The sequence below is a fragment of the Eurosta solidaginis genome, chromosome 4 (assembly GCF_040869045.1).
Source record: "Eurosta solidaginis isolate ZX-2024a chromosome 4, ASM4086904v1, whole genome shotgun sequence".
NCBI lineage: Eukaryota > Metazoa > Arthropoda > Insecta > Diptera > Tephritidae > Eurosta > Eurosta solidaginis.
The window spans coordinates 110,423,063-110,446,851 of NC_090322.1; the positions used below are offsets into that span (position 1 = coordinate 110,423,063).

The 23,789-nt window shown below is 37.8% G+C and overlaps 1 protein-coding gene and 1 pseudogene across 8 annotated transcripts in view; both read left to right on the plus strand.

The window, feature by feature from the left end:
* The window catches only part of Sik2 (Salt-inducible kinase 2), a 964,644-nt gene extending 952,847 nt beyond the window's left edge, over window positions 1-11,797 (plus strand). For 3 of the 8 annotated variants that reach the window (XR_010952759.1, XR_010952764.1, XR_010952765.1), the window contains 3 exons: window positions 8,980-9,137; window positions 9,202-9,719; window positions 9,772-11,031. Coding sequence is in view for 1 of the 8 variants with exons in the window: in XM_067782444.1 (XP_067638545.1) it covers window positions 7,092-7,160 (69 nt within the window). In the remaining 7 variants the exon portion in view is untranslated. Of the gene's footprint in view, window positions 1-7,091; window positions 7,183-8,979; window positions 9,138-9,201; window positions 9,720-9,771; window positions 11,032-11,324 lie in introns of those variants that run through there. The other 5 variants (XR_010952760.1, XR_010952762.1, XR_010952761.1 and 2 more) reach the window with 5 other exon arrangements.
* Window positions 7,230-9,121, plus strand: LOC137247703 (putative nuclease HARBI1; annotated as a pseudogene).
* Window positions 11,798-23,789: the final 11,992 nt, after the last annotated feature.

The following is a 23,789-nucleotide window of genomic DNA, read 5'->3' on the forward strand; positions in this document are numbered from 1 at the left end:
AATTTGTTTGTACAATATGGGTATCAAAAGAAAGGTGTTAATGAATAGTTTAAAAGGGAGTAATCCTTAGTTCAATAGGTGGACGCCGTTTCGAGATATCGCCATAAAGGTGGACCAGGGGTGACCCTAGAATTTGTTTGTACAATATGGGTATCAAAAGAAAGGTGTTAATGAGTATTTTAAAAGGGAGTAATCCTTAGTTCCATAGGTGGACGCCGTTTCGAGATATCGCCATAAAGGTGGACCAGGGGTGACCCTAGAATTTGTTTGTACAATATGGGCCTGTCCGAATCTGAGATAGACGTTCTGGTGGAAAACTTCACCTCGGCAAGCAATAGCGCCTTTCAGCTGTCCTGCCCATTGAAAACTTACAGGGGGAAGGGCAAGCCGCCCTGGTGGTCGGATTCTCTTGACGACCTAAGAGGGTCCAGTCGGCGGCTCTTCAACAGAGCCAGGAGGAGTAAATTACCCTCGGACTGGGAGCTCTATAAGGTGAGTCTGGGGATTTATAAATATGAAATAAGGATAGCCAAGCGAGATGCATGGCGAAGCTTCTGCGAAAACGTAGAAGGCTGCAATGAATCCGCGAGATTTAGAAAAATACTCTCTAGGAACCCCGCTCCTCTGGGGTATCTGAGAGATGATGGTGGGGACTGGTCGATGAGTAGCGAGGAGTCCCTAAGGCTTTTACTGGACAATCATTTTCCCGATGTCCCAGTTGCGCAGGGATCTTCGCCTGCATGGTCGGCGGTCGTTGGCCATGCAGAAGTGCCTGCCATTCCAATACGGGAAAGTCAGATAACCTGGGCTATAGGGTCGTTCAAGCCCTATAAGTCTCCGGGCCCGGATGGAATCATTCCTGCGCAGCTTCAAAGGTCTTTGGGGATTTCCTGCCGCAGGTTGGCCATCATATATACTAAATGCCTCAGGCTTAACTATATCCCGAAGTCTTGGCATACGGTTAGGGTTATTTTCATTCCGAAGGCCGGCAGAAGCTCTCATGTATTACCTAAGGATTTCAGGCCAATCAGTCTCTCGTCGTTTCTTCTTAAGACGTTTGAGCGGTTGATTGACCTGTACCTACGGGAAAGGATACCTCGGGGGTTACTCTCGGCTTCACAACATGCGTACTGCAAGGGCAGATCGACGGAAACGGCTCTCCATTCGATTGTAAAGCAAATAGAGGGGTCCCTAGAACACAAAGAGTATGCTCTGGGTGCCTTTCTAGACATCGAGGGAGCTTTTAACAATGTCTTACCGGGGTCAATCGAAAGAGCTCTGGTGGGTTTAGGAGTCGAGGCGGCTCTGGTTGAATTTATTAGCAAACTTCTATGCGGCAGAATTGTCGCAGCGGAGTGGGGAGGGGCCATAATTAAGAGGAAGGTGTGCAGGGGCACGCCACAGGGGGTGTCCTATCTCCTCTCCTCTGGGTTGTGGTAGTCAACGAGCTTCTTGTGGAGCTGGAAGCCAATGGTTGTCGGGTGGTTGCCTATGCAGATGACCTAGCTATCCTAGTCAGAGGCAAATTTCTGGGCGCCCTGCGCGATGTTCTTCAGGGCTACCTGGATACTGTGGCTAGGTGGGCTGAATCATGTGGATTGGCGGTCAACCCGGGAAAAATGGAATTGGTCCTTTTCACAAGAAGATATAAGGTGCCCGATTTCAGAACTCCCTCGATTGGAGGGGTATCGTTGGTACTTTCTGATAGGGTTAAATATTTGGGGATTGTTTTGGACAAGAAACTGTCCTGGAGACCCAATGTGGAAGATCGGGCCAGGAAGGCCGCCATTGCCTTGTACTGCTGCAGAGGAGCTATCGGAAAGAGATGGGACTCTTGCCAAGAATAGTACACTGGCTTTATGAGATGGTGGTCAAACCGATTCTGCTATATGGGGTGCTGGTCTGGTGGAAAGCACTGGACACGGCGAGCACCTCCAAAATGTTAGTGTCAGTGCAACGGACGGCGCTGATCGGTATCAGTGGCGCTCTCAGAACAACGCCTACCTTGGCACTGAACGTCATGCTGAACATATACCCAGTAGATATTGCGGGAAATGCGGCCGCGGCAAGGTCGTTGGTCAGGCTTCGTGATATGGGATATAGACTTTCTGACCGCGGACACTCTAGCCTTCTTACCAGTTTCGACTTCATCCCGGACAGAACGGACTACTGTATGCCGATAACAGCTCCCTATACAACCTTCACCCCAGTTATTCCAGAGAGAGAGGATTGGGGAAGAGGAATTATCTGGGGCATGGGACCGGTTAACTTGTTCACGGATGGGTCAAAGCTGGATGGAAAGGGTGATGGGGGGGTCTTTTGTCAAGAGCTAAATTTAAGCTGCAAGTTTAAGTTGGCTGATCACTGCAGTGTATTCCAAGCGGAAATTGCTGCGATTAAGGATGCGGTGGATGGAATGCTATCCAGTGCTACCACGGTTAGGGAATTTAACATCTACTCTGATAGCCAATCGGCTATCAAGGCCTTGAGCTCAACTACAGTGCGATCGAGGGTGGTCTGGGAGTGCCTGACCTCGCTTGCGATTGCATCGAATTATTTTACAATTAAGATTATCTGGGTCCCGGGCCATAGTGATATCCCGGGTAACTGTCAAGCGGATCTCTTAGCCCGCATCGGTACAACTGAACCGGATGAAGATGGCTGTAGGGACTTCGGGATCCCGCTGGCCACCTGTGGATTGCTCCTCCATAGCTGGGCCTCGAATCAGCTCAGCAAACGTTGGGCGGATACCACGTCTTGCAAGGTAGCAAGATCTTTCTGGCCGAAAGTGGATGGCAGGAGGTCTGCTGAAATAATTGGGTTCACTAAGGCTCACCTATCAATGGTCATTGGGGTTTTGACAGGGCACTGTCCCATGGGTATCCATGCGGTACGTCTCAATATACTGGAAACTCCATCCTGCTGCAGCTGTATGGAGGATGATGAGGTGGAATCACCAAATCACTTTATGCTTGATTGTCCAGCTTTTGCCAGAATTAGGCGAAAGTACTTCGGTCGCGACTCACTTGGATCTCCCGAGGATATATCCAAAGTTGAGATCGGTATCATTCGGAGCTTTATCGTTGCTACCCAACGGTTCTCTAAGTAGCTGGATCTAGGTCACCGTTATTTTTGGTGTATGTGGTATCACAACGGACCTTCGTGTTGTCCAAGTGAGCTATCCTTACCAGGGCAGCTACCACCTAACCTATCCTATGGGTATCAAAACAAAGGTGTTAATGAGTATTTTAAAAGGGAGTAATCCTTAGTTCCATAGGTGGACGCCGTTTCGAGATATCGCCAAAAAGGTGGACCAGGGGTGACCCTAGAATTTCTTTGTATAATATGGGCATCAAACGAAAGGTGTTAATGAGTATTTTAAAAGGGAGTGGGCCTTAGTTCTATAGGTGGACGCCGTTTCGAAATATCGCCATAAAGGTGGACCAGGGGTGACTCTAGAATGTGTTTGTACGATATGGGTATCAAATTAAAGGTATTAATTAGGGTTTTAAAAGGTAGTGGTGGTTGTTGTATAGGTGGTCGCATTTTGGAGATATCGCCATAAAGGTGGACCAGGGGTGACCCTAGAATTTGTTTGTACAATATGGGTATCAAAAGAAAGGTGTTAATGAGTATTTTAAAAGGGAGTAATCCTTCGTTCCATAGGTGGACGCCGTTTCGAGATACCGCCATAAAGGTGGACCAGGGGTGACTCTAGAATTCGTTTGTGCAATATGGGTATCAAACGAAAGGTGTTAATGAGTATTTTAAAAGGGAGGGGGCCTTAGTTCTATAGGTGTTCGCCTTTTCGAGATATCGCCATAAAGGTGGACCAGGGGTGACTCTAGACTTTGTTTGTACGATATGGGTATCAAATGAAAGGTGTTAATGAGTATTTTTAAAAGGGAGTGGGCCTTCGTTCTATAGGTGTTCGCCTTTTCGAGATATCGCCATAAAGGTGGACCAGGGGTGACTCTAGACTTTGTTTGTACGAAATGGGTATCAAATGAAAGGTGTTAATGAGTATTTTTAAAAGGGAGTGGGCCTTCGTTCTATAGGTGTTCGCCTTTTCGAGATATCGCCATAAAGGTGGGCCAGGGGTGACTCTAGAATGTGTTTGTACGATATGGGTATCAAATTAAAGGTATTAATGAGAGTTTTAAAAGGGAGTGGTGGTAGTTGTATATGTGAAGGCGTTTTCCAGATATCGACCAAAATGTGGACCAGGGTGACCCAGAATATCATCTGTTGGATACCGCTAATTTATTTATATATGTAATACCTGCCACGATTTTAAGGGTTTTTTATTTCGCCCTGCAGAACTTTTTCATTTTCTTCTACTTAATATGGTAGGTGTCACAACCATTTTATAAAGTTTTTTCTAAAGTTATATTTCGCGTCAATAAACCAATCCAATTACCTCACCATGTTTCATCCCTTGTTTCGTATTTGGTATAGAATTATGGAATTTTTTTAATTTTTCGTAATTTTCGATATCGAAAAAGTGGGCGTGGTCATTGTCGGATTTCGTTCATTTTTCATACCAAGATAAAGTGAGTTCAAGTAAGTACGTGAACTAAGTTCATTAAAGATATGTCTGTTTTTGCTCAAGTTATCGTGTTAACGGCCATGCGGAAGGACAGACGAACGACTGTGTATAAAAACTGGGCGTGGCATCAACCGATTTCGGCCGTTTTCACAGAAAACAGTTAACATCATAAAATCTATGCCCCTACCAAATTTCAAAAGGATTGGTTAATTTTTGTTCGACTTATGGCGTTAAAAGTATCCTAGACAAATTAAATGAAAAAGGGCGGAGCCACGCCCATTTTGAAATTTTCTTTTATTTTTGTATTTTGTTGCACCATATCATTACTGGAGTTGAATGTTGACATAATTTACTTATATACTGTGAAGATCTTAAATTTTTTTTTAATTTTTACTTAAAAAAAAATTTTTTTTTAAAAGTGGGCGTGGTCCTCCTCCGATTTTGCTAATTTTTATTAGGCGTACATATAGTAATAGGAGTAACGTCCCTGCCAAATTTCATCATGATATCTTCAACGACTGACAAATTACAGCTTTCAAAACTTCTAAATTACCTTCTTTTAAAAGTGGGCGGTGCCACGCCCATTGTCCAAAATTTTACTAGTTTTCTATTCTGCGTCATAAATTCAACTCATCTACCAAGTTTCGTCGCTTTATCTGTCTTTGGTAATGAATTATCGCACTTTTCGGTTTTTCGAAATTTTCGATATCGAAAAAGTGGGCGTGGTTATAGTCCGATATCGTTCATTTTAAACAGCGATCTGAGATGAGTGCTCAGGAACCTACATACCAAATTTCATCAAGATACCTCAAAATTTACTCAAGTTATCGTGTTAACGGACGGACGGACGGACATGGCTCAATCAAATTTTTTTTCGATCCTGATTATTTTGATATATGGAAGTCTATATCTATCTCGATTCCTTTATATATGTACAACCAACCGTTATCCAATCAAACTTAATATACTCTGTGAGCTCCGCTCAACTGAGTATAAAAAAATAAAGTTAAACGGTTTTATTGAAAACAATACATACGTTAAGTAATAATAATACTAAAAGATAGAAAATAATTAGGTAGGTTCTAGGACTCGTCATCAATCTAGAAAGTTGATCAGAAAAAAGCATTGAACGCGCCAAATTTCTATTGATAGTCATATATAAGGCCAACTTAATCTTAATTATGTTATGCTACGCCTCACATTTTTAGAAATTTCACGCGCCCAACGCTTTTACTAACCTAAGACCTACCTAATTATTTTTTAGCTTTTAGTATTATTTATTAAACTATTTTATGAGCTCGGGGCCTTATCCAAATAAAAAACGCAGTATAACTATTTTATATTTGTATTTTTATTTTATATTCGATATTTCGACTTCAGTCTGAAGTCATCATCAGGAACAATTGAGTATGTTATACAGACTGATGATGACTTCAGACTGAAGTCGAAATATCGAATATAAAATAAAAATACAAATATAAAATATTTATACTGCGTTTTTTATTTGGATAAGGCCTCGAAATTATAAAGTAGTTCAATAAATTTTAAAGATTAAAGGCCAATAATAATTTTTAAAAAAAATTTTAGTATTATTATTACTTGATGTAGGTATTACTTTCAATAAAACCGTTTAACTTAAAATTTTTATTTATTAATTTTTTCATAGAATCATTTTGTTTGACTTCAACTGCTTTTTTGCTTTGAAATCATTATTACAGTAATGTTTATCATAATTATAACATTACTATTTGTGTAGTATTGTGGAAATACTATTGGAGGATCAAGACATTTAGCAAACAGCCTTTTCGATTAGTTGATTATTTACTTCCGTTTTATCTCTGTATGTCATATTTGCTCTTGTCTTCCATACATATATATATGCGAGCAATGTCGTCTGCTTTTTTTGCGATTGGCAGCCATTCTTAAACCGACAGTACTTAAGTCTGAGAAATTCGTATTTCAATTAACAAATCAAACGGAGTGACTATTTCAGAACCACCTCCAACTGAACCCGTTAATACCGCGTTCAAGAAACCTGCAAAGCGGGAAAGTTGCAATTTCGTAGGATATTGCTATGTTAAAAGTATCAGTTGAAAACACTGTAAGGGAACGGAATTATAATTAGTACCGTGCCTTAGTGCAATATTTCTTCGCTAGTTCGGAATTTGTATCGTTTAAGGAGTCATCTGCAAGTCAATAAAGCAGTGCATATTGCATACTTAGAAAACAACAAACGTTGGCTCTGCCCACAATTACATCCCAGGGCATAAATACAAGAAGCGATAATCTCCGAAGAGGTTTTGAACCAAGCTTATCTTCCAATTTGGCTGTGATCCTTTTAAATTGTTCCTACAAATTGACAGGACGGTACCTACATGTTTTACGCCGACTTCGAATGGCGTCTGTAAAGCAGTGTAAACTCATCACTGAAAAGCGTTTCATGGCAGAAATACACTCGGAGTGTTTGCCAAATCACTACCGGGGGCCACCATGCTTAGAAAAACTTTATATATTTTTTTAAAAACTTGTTTCTAAATTTCAGATGTTCCTTTGCCCGAGACACAAACCCAGGATCCCTGATGTGGCAGCACGCCAAAAAGCCTTCGGATAACTTTGCAAGATTTTTTCGTCCTCTTGTTATGCATTTACATTTGTCGAGCGACAACGAAGTTTAGAAAAAATGTTCCAAAAGTTCTTTGATTCTACTTTTCCCGAATTTGGAGGTTGCTTCACCCCATTCAATAGGTGCGACCAATTACAAATTGTCATCAATGTCCTCTAACGGAAACTTGCTGTTTTAACAGGGGTGGATCATATGAAAGGGGTGTTAGTGGCGTTGATTCCACATTACAATTAAAGAGATGGTTGGTGTCATGTGGGGACACATTGCAAGCAGGACATACATTTTGTATGTCGGGGTTGATTCTGGATAGATAAGAGTTTAACCTATTACAGTATCCGGGTCGAAGTTGAGCTAGATTGACGCGCGTTCCTCCTCTGCTAGTTCTGGGTATTTTTCTTTGAGTACCGGATTTGCCGGGCAATTCCTGGCACGGCTGTTTGTGGATATCACTGAGGACATGCTTGTGCTTTTTTGCTTCATACGGCTGTGTTCTCAGGTGCCGTATTTCCTCATAATGCTTACGCAGATCACCCCATAAGCCCCTGGGCCGTATAGTCTTATCAATCTGATTTCCATTGGGATGCCCAGGTTTCTGGGTATTCAAAAGAACCTGTTTGGTTAGCATTTTATTTCTCTCCCTATCGGGGAGTACTCTCACCTCATTGTGTAGATGGTGTTCTGGGGACATAAGAACATAGCCCGTAATCTCATTTAACCCCATTTAATTTGTTGCGTCCCTCCCACAAATTTGCCAGAAAGAGAATTGCCCCCAAATTTGGAGATTGCTCACCACCCCCCTGCGACACCGGAAGTATGTATATAATTGGCCAAGCGATAAACATAAGTTTGCGAGATTGACTCCTCCTTTTTTATTTTAGGTTTTGCAGCAACAAGACCACTATACGAGAAGTTAGCAACTTATTCAATATTTCATATTCTTTTGCTCATTACATGATAAACAATGTTACATCGTTTATCATTGAGCTTTCACGGAATGTTATAAAATTTCCGCAAAGTGAATATGAAAAAGAGGGTAAAGCAAAAAACTTTGAAGCGATATCAGGATTTCCAAACGTATTAGGCTGTATTGATGGGACCTATATTTCGATAAGGGCGCCAAAACTAAAAATTCGTTCGACATATATTAACAGGCATGATACCATTTCTGTGACTATGCAGGGCATATGCGATGCAAATTTAAAATTTTTAGATGTTTTCCTGGTGTACCGAGCAGAGTCCATGACTCGCGTGTTCTTAATTTATCGTTTATAAGTAAACAGCTACCAAATTTATGTTTGCCGAAATATCACCTGTTGGGCGATTCTGCATATCCGATAAGAATCTACTTGTTGACAACCTACAGAGATTACGGGAACTTAACGCAACAAGAAAAAACCTACAATCTCAAATTTTGTCAAACTCGTGTACGAATCGAAAACGCGTATGGTTTGTTAAAGTGCCGCTTCAGGCAACTCATACGATTAGATTTCCATAAAGTTGAGACTACTGCAAACTTTATATTAGCGTGCTGCGTACTTCATAATATTTGCATAGACAAAAAAGATATAATAGAAACAGAAGAGTATTATGTTCCCCCTGTTACTGTTGACGAACATTTTCTTCCTGAAACTATCGACTCAGTCCTCACTGAGTTTGGCAAAATAAAGAGAAATCAAATCAAATCACTATTTTAGAAAACAATTCCTATTAAAACTCCACTTTTTTTATGATGAAATGACTGAATTATTACTATCCTGAATATAATTAAACAAACGACGAGTACAATCAACCACCAACAAATATACAGCGTTTGCCCGCTACCGCCAGCGAAATATCGAACCACGAAAAACTAGTAAGCGTCCAGTACCAGCAGCAATACCAGTTAAATCGTGGGAACAGAATTAGAATTACCGCCTTTGGAACTGATATCAACACGACCTATGCGCCAACATCAATTGAATGAAGGTGAGCTAAAAATTTGCTAATTTGTATTTGTGGTCCTATACTTCTGATGGTTAAATTTTTACAGACGATGGATTGTGGGCTCCTAAGTCTATTCGATCCCGATGAGGAGGCTCATGATATTGGCAATGCAAACAATAACAGCGTTAACCGCCGTAAAGAAAAGAATTCTCGAAAACATCTAGCAAATCAGATGGCGGTAAAAATAAGAGACAAAGTGAGTGCGGAAATTTTAGCAGTAGTGAAGGAGAACTAGATTATCTTAATAACAAAACAATTGATTTTGATCAAGAAATTTTATCACCTGAACCTCAATTGGGAAATATAGAATATAAACTAAAACTAATTAGTCCATCCAAACATCGCTTTGAACATCTTTTCACTCACATGAAAAGCAAGGTTTGGAACAAGAGTGAAATGAATTTCACATAGACGAAATTTTTCGTGTAAATGCAGTTGGTCCTGTAGCTGATGACAATATGCAAATGAAAATAGGCCCGAATCAAACTTTTCCACCACTTAACCATTAATATGACGCTATTAGGCGATTCTGATGATGAACCATATGGCCCACTGCTGTTTCAGGTAAAAAATACAAATTACGATTATAATCATTTCATTCATATTAACGTTTTAGGCCGAAGTATCAGTACTGTTTCATGCTACAGCAATTTATGTAGGTTTCCAGACCACCATACATATCGCCAGCATTCGACAAACAGCAGTTATCCGAGCAATTGACCCAGCCAGCATTTTTTGAAAATTTTGATCAAAAAATATTTAAATATCATACCCCAAGATGATTAAAAACGTTCAAATTTAAAAGCATTTTCTGTTCGAAAATTAACGTATCGTCGAGAGAAAAAAGTACCATAAATGCATATATGTAATACTCCTATATTGCTAATACAAAATACTCCCAATGAGTTTTGAATTCGAAATCAAAACAAGACCTAAGCCTACAAAATTTTTGTGATTGTAGAAGCATAAGTGTGACAAGAAAAAATTTAAATTTAGGTACATTCGTTTTTTGAATACAAAAACAAAAACATTTAAACAGCAATATATCGGCACTCTGATGTTTGGGAATGTACCTAGCCTTTTGTAGCAATATAGAAGTATTACATATAGCATAAATGTGATTATTCTTGAATAATCATTTACGATTCCTATTTCAAAACGCATTTTATTCATATTTGATATCATTGTAAAATGAGCTTTAATAGTTTTAGAGTAATATTTGACCGCTTTTCACAGTCATTTTCTGATCATATTCGTGAACATATTTCAATAGTTGTGGTTGAGATTTTTGAATCTTTTTTTATGCCATTATAATGCATTTATTCTTCATATCTCATTCAAAATAGGATACTACATAATAATCTTATTTCATCAGGGGAAGAAAGCATGCGAAAGTGAGCTATTCGAACCACAGCTAACTCGCAAACAAACTTGACCGATATACACCTCGACTGCAACATCCAGCATCAACTATGATCGTCAACATCTTGAAATATGGATACGATACGGGATGTTGAAGCCGTATCCAGGTATGTCAAGACAGTTTCACTTACCCGCGGTTCAATTAGCTCACAACCTATGTATTGACCAATCATTTTGTATTTTCTGGGAAGCTGAAGGTGAAAAATGGTTGGGGAAATCTTCGTTCACGAGAAGCATTACATTATTTTTGTCTTGAAGAATATCTTTTGCATAAATAATAAAATTTTTATATATTTTTTCTTAGCTTCATGATTGAAAAAATATGTGTATGTGAAAAAAATTAAATTTTTAATAAAAAGTAAAATTTCAACAAGTATAAAATTCATTATTCAGTCAACAAATATATTCATAAAAGATTCGGAAAGTTGAATGAAAAATTATTATAAATTTTTGATCACCTAAAGTAAACACATTTGATTCAAATATGTTTCCAAAATGTGATTGAAAAACTATATTCAGTTTTTGATCATCAAAAGTAAGCATATTTGATTATTCTTTTTGTTGGTTTTTATGAAATATTAAAATTTAGTCATTAAAGGACTTCAAAAATGATTCCAAAAAGTGATCGAAAAATGCTTTTTAGTTTTTCATCATCAAAAGTATTCATATTTGATTATTTTTTTTGTTCAATTGCATGATAACTCATTATTTAGTCAGAAAGAGTAATCAAATTGTATTGATATGTAGGGAAATTCAAAATTAAATCACCTAAATGCTGAGTGGGGATGAGCTTGAAAAGATGGGTACCAATAATAAAGCTTTGGATGCTTTTTCTGAAGGCGCAAACAAAGGCATCGGCGTAGTTACTAAAGTATTTCCACTGAACAAACCAACAAGGCAAACGCATTAATACACATATGCAGTAGCTTAACTATTTCGTTAACTATAGCCAGCCAATATATTCATTCTAAATTAAAGATACTTGTATTTGATGTGAAATCAAATTCAAATTTAAAACCAAATTATCTTTTATTTAGACGGAGAATAAAATCACAAATAAAATTTATCTTATCCTGCAGAACTACTTTTTCACCAAAATAGTGTGCAGTTGCCATTGTCATTACAAATACTCTTTTATATATACATATGCATGTAATTATATTTATTAAAAATTAAGAGAGCATCCGCTTGCTTCATGCAGGTACTTTTTAACAATTTAACGAAACATACAATATATCAAGACTAGAAATAAACTGTAGTAAAGGAATGAATATAATTGAAAAGATCTAAATTTAGATCTATACCTTCTCTGCATTTTATACAAAGTTGTAGTATTTATGCATTTGTAAGGACATATACATGTGTGTTCAAAACATACATTTTAAATTCCAATTAGAATTAGCAATTGATGCAATTGGTTTATATTCTCTAATTCATTAAATAATTAGTTGCCGTTAGCAAAAAAAATTGGGTTACCTTTACAATTAGAAATCTAATTGACTTCTGCTAATGCAATTAGATATTCCATTAGCTCGAATAAGAATCAATTATTTATATTTATTTACATCATTATTCGTTCACTTCAATAATTCTTTGAAAAAAATTTATCTGTATAAAAATAATTGATTCTAATTCGAGCTAATTGAATATCTAATTGCATTAGCAGAAGTCAATTAGATTTCTAATTGTAAAGGTAAACCAATTTTATTTGCTAATTGCACCTAATTGCAATTAGATATACAATTGGAATAAAAATTTCAATTATCTAATGGGAATTAGTTGAAATAATTCTAATTATTTAATGAATTAGAGAATTTCGCACATGAAGGTTAATTAGAAATCATTAGCATTAACTAATCATTACTTAACATCTATGGTTCAAAATAATAATAGTGAATTTAAAATAATAAAAATAATAAAGTTGAATCGATTCAGTCTTATCTTAAGATATAAATTCAGTATTCCACATATTTTCTGCCATAAGTTTTTCCAAAAGGCTTTCCATTTTATCAGCCCTCTCCATTCGCTCCCTATGTCTCTTTTCTCTGGCCTTCTCTTTCCTAGCAGCAATTTCCTTCAACGTTTCTTGTAACGTATTCCTCTTTCTCTTTTTTTCCTTTAATTCCTTCTGCTCTTTTCTTACGACTTCTTGGCTACTCAGTTTAATCGCTGGCTCAATCGAATCGTCTAATTGGCATATCTTGTTTATCTCCTCTTCGAACAGCACTTTTTGACGTTTTGCCCCTGTGCTAGAATTGTTTTCCTCTGCTGCCTTCTTACGCTTCATGATTGTTTTGTACCTTTCTTCACATTGCTTAGCAGTTTTTCCCTCAAGCTCTTCGCATATTTTAGCCGACATCTCCTTTTTTGTTTTTAATTTCTTCATCGGTCCTATTTCCGGCAAGTAAGTCGCGTACCTATCGAGCAGAAGCCTAGTTTCCCCTTCCGTCCACACTGCAAAAAAAGTATTTCATGTTTAAGTATTACGTTTACATATAACAAGCTTTAGTGCATATTCGAAGTGACTTTCTGGGTACGCCTGACGCGAGTATAGAAAGTCCTAAAACTTTGCGAAACTGCTGTTATTGCAATTATAACAAAAAAGGACACGGGCGGTATCCCTCCTACTCAGAAATACCCTGGGTCATCCTTTCTGCTTAAATTAACGAGGTTTGGTGTTGTTTTAGCATTGGTATTGGTAAAGCCAGTAACAAAAAGCACATATGAACAAACTTTAATACAAATAAAGTATATTTAGCCGTAAAAACTCACCTGTTACAGGCACGATTGCACTGAACCCTGCGCTTTCAGTTTTTATATCGATTGTTTCCATCGTAATGGTTTTAAAGAAATCAAATCAATTTTATTAAAACAAATGAATTTTATTTGAATAAATATAATCTGCGAAAGTTTTTGTTTATTTGGCGCGAACAAAAACCACAGATGACAGGAGAACAGCTGATTACGTGATAGGGTTACAATTTTTGTTCTTTTCAAGTCATGCAGGGTGGCACTGAACATTTTAAGTGAGCTACAAATTCACAGGGCGAAGTGAGAATTTGAAAATGTTTGCTCCTGAAAGTGGCGACATTTTCGTGTAGAAAAGAAATCACCATAAGTGCACTAATTTTATTAGTACTGAAAGCAGATCTCTGATGCAAAGTCCGTGTTAGGCTGACATCGAAGTAGCAGTGAAGCGCATCCGTTGATACCACTTTCGACCATATCCGACCAATTTTCGACATGAACAATAAATGGCCTAAACATTCTTAAACGAGTAGAAAATATAATAACGCGATATTTATTTTACGACAGATATTTTTGACATTCGGCGGCGGCGTGCGAAAAACGACTAAAATCGGCGACGGCGGCGGCGTTTATCGGTGCGTATATCTCTAATATAAACCCTTCAAAAAACGCGAGTACTCCATAAATAATGTAAGGAATACTCCTTTGAGAGTATAGGAGTGTTCCAAAACTAATCTGTATTCATACAAAAAATGTGCTCCAATTAACATTGCGATGTCCTAGGAGAGGAGTAGGTGATTCCACTCTCGCTTTGTTTGTGAGTATTCCATAGAGTACATACGTGAGAGTACTTTCCAAAGTACTTTCACTGTAGTACTCCATGGAGCACCCACAGAGGATCATATGCCAAAGTACTAAAGAGGAATTGGAACACGTAATCCAACAATTTTTGCAGGGTACATACGGGAATAGAAATCGCTTTGTGAAAAACCTCCCGCTAGGTGGCGCAAGGATCGAGATATTAAAAAATCGTATTTGTGGTCCGATTTGACTCATATTTGGAACACATATTACACACAGAAATAGGAATCGCTTTATGAAAAAAAATTCCCCTAGGTTCGGCAACGATCGAGATATTAAAAATACCCCTTTTCGCCCATATTTAGATAAAATATTACGTACAGTCCGGTAGAAGTGACATCAATATACTTTGCACTTCGAGAAGTACAAGCATAAGTGGCGTTGAGTCGAGTAGTCTTTGGAAGGATTATGTGTTGAGGACTTAGATTGTAACAAATTGTCAGGAAAGAGTCCTTGTAATGATAAGTCTCTAAGTGAACAAAATACAATGAGAAATAAGAGGCAATTAAATAAAGACTAAAAACTTGAAAATAAAATAATTAAAAAAAAAGTTTAAGTTAAACGGTTTTATTGAAAACAATACTTACATGACGTAATACCAATACTAAAAGCTAGAAAATAATTAGGTAGGTACTAGGTACTAGTCATCACACTCCTATCAATCTAGGGCGTTGATCAGACAAATAAATAAAAGCGTTGAACGCGTCAAATTTCTATTGAAATTAAGTAGTAAGTCCAACTGAACCTTACGGTGTTATTATGTATAAGAGAGACGAGAAGAGTCACTTTCACCCAGTGCACGGACTTTACCACTTTATTGGTAGATCTACCAACTTTTTAGCCCATTTTCATTTTCTACCACTTCTACCACCAAAGGCCAAAAATCTAACAACATTTGCCTTTGTAAGGAAATTAAGAAACGATTAAATTTCGAAGACGAGAAATTACACCTTTTGGAATATTTTGATGCAAAAAATATTCAATCTAGTCAAATGACAACGATTGTTCCCTTACTTAAAGCTGTTCCATTTCACAGGACTTCCATCGAAATTCTTAACAACGAATGGCGATCATTAATGTTATATGATAAGGAAAAAATAGAAAAGATATTTTCCGACGATATTCTTAAAGGATGGGTAAAATTGGGAACTAAAAAGAGTCTTCTAGAAGAAAATTTGTTTGAAATTTTGAGTGAATAAATGTGCTCCTTAGCAATATTGCCTCACAGTAGTGCAGCCGCAGAAAGATCGTTCTCTATAATGAACGACATAAAAACCGCCAAGCGTAATGGATTAAAAATTTCAAGCATTCCAATCAAATATTAATAAAAGAGTATTGTATCGGCCGGACTTTATTTATTTTGAATTAATAAGATTTTATAAAAAATTTTAATTTTTAGAAGTTGATTTTGTTCCTTGTATTTAATAACACCCATATGACACTAGATTTTTCTTTTGTTTTTTTTTTTTGGCAATTTTTGTTGTTGAAAATTTGGTTTTTATTTTGAAAAATTTGTGCACAAATTCAATACAATAAATAAATTTTTTATGAAAGAAATGTAGTAGTCATCTACTCGCAAATATTTTCCTGCTCTATTTTCATCAGATTTTGATGAATAATTTTGAACGAAAATAAAAAGGTTTTAAGTAAACGATAACATGCCAGTGTGGCAGAAAAATACTGGTACATTGTACAACAGTATATTTGGAGCACATAAGTTCAATTTTTGTTAGTGAAATTTCAATAACATAAAATAAAAAAAAAATAAAGTTAAACGGTTTTATTGAAAACAATACATACATTAAGTAATAATAATACTAAAAGATAGAAAATAATTAGGTAGGTTCTAGGACTCGTCATCAATCTAGTGAGTTGATCAGAAAAAAGCATTGGACGCGCCAAATTTCTATTGATAGTCATATATAAGGCCAAATTAATCTTAATTATGTTATGCTACGCCTCACATTTTTAGAAATTTCACGCGCCCAACGCTTTTACTAACCTAAGACCTACCTAATTATTTTTTAGCTTTTAGTATTATTTATTAAACTATTTTATGAGCTCGGGGCCTTATCCAAATAAAAAACGCAGTATAAATATTTTATATTTGTATTTTTATTTTATATTCGATATTTCGACTTCAGTCTGAAGTCATCATCAGTCTGTATAACATACTCAATTGTTCCTGATGATGACTTTATACTGCGTTTTTTATTTGGATAAGGCCTCGAGATTATAAAGTAGTTTAATAAATTTTAAAGATTAAAGGCCAATAATAATTTAAAAAAAAAATGTTAGTATTATTATTACTTGATGTAGGTATTACTTTCAATAAAACCGTTTAACTTAAAATTTTTATTTATTAATTTTTTCATAGAATAATTTTGTTTGACTTCAACTGCTTTTTTGTTTTGAAATCATTATTACAGTAATGTTTATCATAATTATAACATTACTATTTGTGTAGTATTGTGGAAATACTATTGGAGGATCAAGACATTTAGCAAACAGCCTTTTCGATTAGTTGATTATTTACTTCCGTTTTATCTCTGTATCTCATATTTGCTCTTGTCTTCCATACATATATATATGCGAGCAATGTCGTCTGCTTTTTTTGCGATTGCAGCCATTCTTAAACCGACAGTACTTAAGTCTGAGAAATTCGTATTTCAATTAACAAATCAAACGGAGTGACTATTTCAGAACCACCTCCAACTGAACCCGTTAATAACGCGTTCAAGAAACCTGCAAAGCGGGACAGTTGCAATTTCGTAGGATATTGCTATGTTAAAAGTATCAGTTGAAAACACTGTAAGGGGACGGAATTATAATTAGTACCGTGCCTTAGTGCAATAGTTCTTCGCTAGTTCGGAATTTGTATCGTTTAAGGAGTCATCTGCAAGTCAATAAAGCAGTGCATATTGCATACTTAGAAAACAACAAAAGTTGGCTCTGCCCACAATTACATCCCAGGGCATAAATACAAGAAGCGGTAATCTCCGAAGAGGTTTTGAACCAAGCTTATCTTCCAATTTGGCTGTGATCCTTTTAAATTGTTCCTACAAATTGACAGGACGGTACCTACATGTTTTACGCCGACTTCGAATGGCGTCTGTAAAGCAATGTAAACTCATCACTGAAAAGCGTTTCATGGCAGAAATACACTCGGAGTGTTTGCCAAATCACTACCGAGGGCCACCATGCTTAGAAAAACTTTATATATTTTTTTAAAAACTTGTTTCTAAATTTCAGATGTTCCTTTGCCCGAGACACAAACCCAGGATAACTTTGCAAGATTTTATCGTCCTCTTGTTATGCATTTTCATTTGTCGAGCGACAACGAAGTTTAGAAAAAATTTTCCAAAAGTTCTTTGATTCTACTTTTCCCGAATTTGGAGGTTGCTTCACCCCATTCAATAGGTGCGACCAATTACAAATTGTCATCAATGTCCTCTAACGGAAACTTGCTGTTTCAACAGGGGTGGATCATACGAAAGGGGTGTTAGTGGCGTTGGTTCCACATTACAATTAAAGAGATGGTTGGTGTGGGGACACATTGCAAGCAGGACATACATTTTGTATGTCGGGGTTGATTCTGGATAGGTAAGAGTTTAACCTATTACAGTATCCGGGTCGAAGTTGAGCTAGATTGACGCGCGTCCTGGGTATTTTTCTTTGAGTACCGGATTTGCCGGGCAATTCCTGGCACGGCTGTTTGTGGATATCACTGAGGACATGCTTGTGCTTTTTTGCTTCATACGGCTGTGTTCTCAGGTGCCGTATTTCCTCATAATGCTTACGCAGATCACCCCATAAGCCCCTGGGCCGTATAGTCTTATCAATCTGATTTCCGTTGGGATGCCCAGGTTTCTGGGTATTCAACAGAAACTGTTTGGTTAGCATTTTATTTCTCTCCCTATCGGGAAGTACTCTCACCTCATTGTGTAGATGGTGTTCTGGGGACATAAGAACGTAGCCCTTAATCTCATTTAACCCCATTTAATTTGTTGCGTCCCTCCCACAAATTTGCCAGAAAGAGAATTGCCTCCAAATTTGGAGATTGCTCACCACCCCCCTGCGACACCTGGCCAAGCGATAAACATAAGTTTGCGAGATTGACTCCTCCTTTTTTATTTTAGGTTTTGCAGCAACAAGACCACTATACGAGAAGTTAGCAACTTATTCAATATTTCATATTATTTTGCTCATTTTAGGTGATTGTCTTACGTTTTTTCGTATTATATGCCCAGCAAAAATGTACCCGTATATTGATTAGTAAAATGACTAAAAGTTGTGTCGATGGAACATGTAAATGGTTAAGTAGCATTTGTACAGGACGTCGGGACTGTTTGTGACCAGTACATTCCGTCGTACCTATTTATGTGATTGTCCATACTGCTCACACACATACGGTATTAGGTTATCGAAATGTAAACAAACTATAGTGCTGTACTGTTCTTACACTCACGTTATGGCAGTCATTTTTTAAGATATATCCCTGCAACTTCACGAGTATTTTTAACAGTATTTCTACGTTAATATGACCGCCTTTTCACTAGTATTATGACCGTTTTTATACTCAGTTGAGCAGAGCTCACAGAGTATATTAAGTTTGATTGGATAACGGTTGGTTGTACATATATAAAGGAATCGAGATAGATATAGACTTCCATATATCAAAATAATCAGGATCGAAAAAAATTTGATTGAGCCATGTCCGTCCGTCCGTCCGTTAACACGATAACTTGAGTAAATTTTGAGGTATCTTGATGAAATTTGGTATGTAGGTTCCTGAGGACTCATCTCAGATCGCTATTTAAAATGAACAATATCGGACTATAACCACGCCCACGTTTTCGATATCGAAAATTTCGAAAAACCGAAAAAGTGCGATAATTCATTACCAAAGACAGATAAAGCGACGAAACTTGGTAGATGGGTTGAATTTATGACGCAGAATAGAAAATTGGTAAAATTTTGGACAATGGGCGTGGCACCGCCCACTTTTAAAAGAAGGTAATTTAAAACTTTTGCAAGCTGTTATTTGTCAGTCGTTGAAGATATCATGATGAAATTTGGCAGGAACGTTACTCCTATTACTATATGTACGCCTAATAAAAATTAGCAAAATCGGAGAAGGACCACGCCCACTTTTAACAAAAAATTTTTTTTAAAGTAAAATTTTACAAAATATTTAATATCTTTACAGTATATAAGTAAATTATGTCAACATTCAACTCCAGTAATGATATGGTGCAACAAAATACAAAAATTAAAGAAAATTTCAAAATGGGCGTGGCTCCGCCCTTTTTCATTTAATTTGTCTAGGATACTTTTAACGCCATAAGTCGAACAAAAATTAACCAATCCTTTTGAAATTTGGTAGGGGCATAGATTTTATGATATTAACTGTTTTCTGTGAAAGCGGCCGAAATCGGTTGATGCCACGCCCAGTTTTTATACACAGTCGTTCGTCTTTCCTTCCGCATGGCCGTTAACATGATAACTTGAGCAAAAATCGACATATCTTTAATGAACTTTGTCCACGTACTTACTTGAACTCACTTTATCTTGGTATGAAAAATGAACGAAATCCGACAATGACCACGCCCAATTTTTCGATATCGAAAATTACGAAAAATGAAAAAAATGCTATAATTTTATACCAAATACGAAAAAAGGGATGAAACATGGTGAGGTAATTGGATTGGTTTATTGATGCGAAATATAACTTTAGAAAAAACTTTATAAAATGGTTGTGACACCTACCATATTAAGTAGAAGAAACTGAAAAACTTCTGCAGGGCGAAATAAAAAACCCTTAAAATCTTGGCAGGTATTATATATTGTAACGATTTTGCTTGCAAATCCTCTTATTTGCAACCCTCTGCTAAGTTCGTATCGCTAAACTGTTGAATAAATAACTCCAATATGTAATAATGCAAAATGGCCTTTATTCAAGTACTTCACAATAACACTTGTACTTTGCAACGAATAGCTTACTTAATAACCAAACTGATTGACAGCTCAAATGAAACTCTACTATTCAAAATAATACTGCTATAGCTCGCTAGATAGCGCTTAATCCAAATCTCAAATCAAACTGAATTACTTCTTATTCGCTTGCCCCGCTTTTATAGTTTACGCTGCATACTTCTAGGCTCTTCGATTTCCAGAACTTACTAGTTGTTTCGGCTACAAAATCGCCAGCCACAACTACGTGCACAAATTATTGCTCTCTCTTGTGACAACTCAGAAAAAATATATGCATGTGTTTGTAGTTTACAGTCTGCCGCACACACATAAGCCTATAAGTAAATTCATCGGTGTGTGATATCTCATCTCTCGCTGCCTTGTATGTAAATGTTGCTCGTCGGAATGTGTACATATGTGTAGACGCAATTATTGATTCGTTTATGTAGATACATAATGATTGAATTATTGATGTGAATTCCCGTCACTGCTTAGCATCGGCCTAGAGATGGCAGCACTCCTCAATTTTGCTAATATTCGTAACACTGCCCTCACCCTAAGTCTGATCGTCCCGATCAGACAAATCTCCCAATCTAAACGCCGCTAGCATCTCCAAATGTACCACCCTTCTAATCCGTGGTTTCCCAGTGGTTTGTATGCGGTAGATGGTATCACTGATCTTCTTCACAACTTTGTACGGGCCTTCCCAACTGCACCGAAATTGGGCTGGAACACCTTTCCGCCGGTGAGGGTTGTTTAACAGTACCAAATCTCCATTCCGGAAACCTTCCGAATTATTTTCCCTGTCGTACCTGTGTTCCATCTTACTACTCATTATTCTGGATCGTTCCCACGCAATCTGTTTCTTGGCCTATGAAGAATTACTTCGCAGAGCTTGCGCTGGACGGATTCCCTTTGCATAATCAGTATCGTTCCGACGCTTCACAACAGTAGTGTGCCTTGGCTTGAAACCACCATTGCATTCTTTCTTGGTTTTAGTACGTCCGTTAGGGCTTTTCAATGCCAGTGTTTCTCTCACAGGTACCTTCGGTTTTGATTTGTTTGGCCCATTTGTTCCATCAACCTTTACCTTTGAATTTCGTGGCCTTCGTCGAGTCTTCTCCACCAGTACCCGATTACTGCTGAACCCTTTTTCCAAACTAAAGTTAAGTGGCACATCTTGGTTCTCATAACGCATCACCCTTCTCTGCATATCGATCTTGATGTCATGGTCAACCAAGAAACCCACTCCCAATATAACTTCATCAACAATCTCCGCCACAACAAATTTGTGTAGGACCATGACCTTCCCAATCAATACTTCACATATCAATTCTCCCTGAACTTGGTTATACTCGCCAGTGACCGTACGCAAATTTGCTCCAGGTAATGGTTTTACTCTCCTGTTGACCAAGTCAGATCGGATCAAGGAATGAGATGCGCCCGTATCTACAGTCAGTATTCGTTCTTTGCCATCCACATTCCCTCTGACGGCAAGACTGCTTGATTTCCTTCCAATTTGCGACACAGATATCACAGGGCATTCAATAGCTGGATCTAGCTCTCTACCTCTTACTCGCTCTTGCTCATCTCCTCCAGCTTTGCGTTTACGGCCCCCCACATTGTTGGAACTATTAAGACCAAGATCGCAATGACGTGCTATGTGACCGGACTTCCCGCATTTGAAGCATTTCATAACTCCGGCATTTTTCTGTTGTGATCCCTTCAGAGCTTCCAAAATTGCGTCTACCCACTCTGGCCTTTCTACTTCCACACGGCGTGCTTTGAAAACTGGCTTACACAGAAGCGACGCTGTTTCCTGAGTCAATGCATGTGATACCGTTTCAGCAAATGTCAGTTTTGGGTTTGCGTATGTAGCTCGCTTCGTTTCCACGTCTCGTATGCCATTTATAAAACTCTGGATTTTTACCCTCTCGGTGTATTCCACGGGTGCGCCCGCATTTGCGAGATGAGCCAACCTTTCAACATCTGAAGCAAACTCTTGCAATGTCTCATTTGCTTTTTGGTAGCGGTTTTGCAACTCAATTTGGAATATCTGTTTTCTATGCTCGCTTCCATAACGTCTCTCGACAGCGGCCATCAATGCTTCATAGTTGTTCCGCTCTCCTTCGGGAATCGTCTGTAGGATTTCGGCTGCTGGCCCTTTCAATGCCACGAACAGAGCTGCAACTTTATCTTCAGCATTCCAGTTATTCGCTGCCGACGTCTTCTCAAATTGGAGCTTAAATACCTGGAATGGAACAGAACCATCAAGCGTTGGGGATTTTACCTTCAGAGTAGACGTTGAAGTGATTAGACGGTTCAATTGTAACTCCTGAATCCGATCTTTCAAAGCATCCATCTCGGCCTCCACTTTATTTTGTCGTTCACTAACAGCCTCCAGCTGCGATGAGAATTTTGTTTCCTGTGCCTCCAGCTTTGTTGAGATACGCTCTTCTTGCTCTTCCAGTTGAGCAGAAATCTGCGATGATATCTGTGCTGAAATTTGCGCCGACATTTCGGATATTCGTGCCTCTTGTGCTTCAATCTTCGCTGTTATTTCAGATGACATTTCTGCAATACGTGTCTCCTGTGATTCCATCTTGGATGCCATATATGTCTTCTGCGATTCCAGTTGAGATGACATGTTGGTGGATATTTGTGATGACATTTCGGACATTTGTGCCGATATTGCAGCCAATATCAGGTTCAAGTCTGTGTTCGCCATTGTCTGCGGTGTTTCATTTTTCTCCTCCAATTTTGATGTCTCATCGCCATCAAGATGAAAGACATACTCTTCCACGTCAATTCCTTCTAATTCCATTGCCTCTCGTAGTCGTGCTTGAAGTTCGATCTTATTGCCAGTTGTATTTAATCCACGGTTCTCCAACTCCTTTTTCAGTTGCTGGATCTTCAATTCACTGAACTTTGCCATGTCGAAGTTTATTCGAAGTCTTCGGAATTTATTCAACAATTCCTCTTCTGACACCAATTGTAACGATTTTGCTTGCAAATCCTCTTATTTGCAACCCTCTGCTAAGTTCGTATCGCTAAACTGTTGAATAAATAACTCCAATATGTAATAATGCAAAATGGCCTTTATTCAAGTACTTCACAATAACACTTGTACTTTGCAACGAATAGCTTACTTAATAACCAAACTGATTGACAGCTCAAATGAAACTCTACTATTCAAAATAATACTGCTATAGCTCGCTAGATAGCGCTTAATCCAAATCTCAAATCAAACTGAATTACTTCTTACTCGCTTGCCCCGCTTTTATAGTTTACGCTGCATACTTCTAGGCTCTTCGATTTCCAGAACTTACTAGTTGTTTCGGCTACAAAATCGCTAGCCACAACTACGTGCACAAATTATTGCTCTCTCTTGTGACAACTCAGATAAGATATATGCATGTGTTTGTAGTTTACAGTCTCCCGCACACACATAAGCCTATAAGTAAATTCATCGGTGTGTGATATCTCATCTCTCGCTGCCTTGTATGTAAATGTTGCTCGTCGGAATGTGTACATATGTGTAGACGTAATTATTGATTCGTTTATGTAGATACATAATGATTGAATTATTGATGTGAATTCACGTCACTGCTTAGCATCGGCCTGGAGATG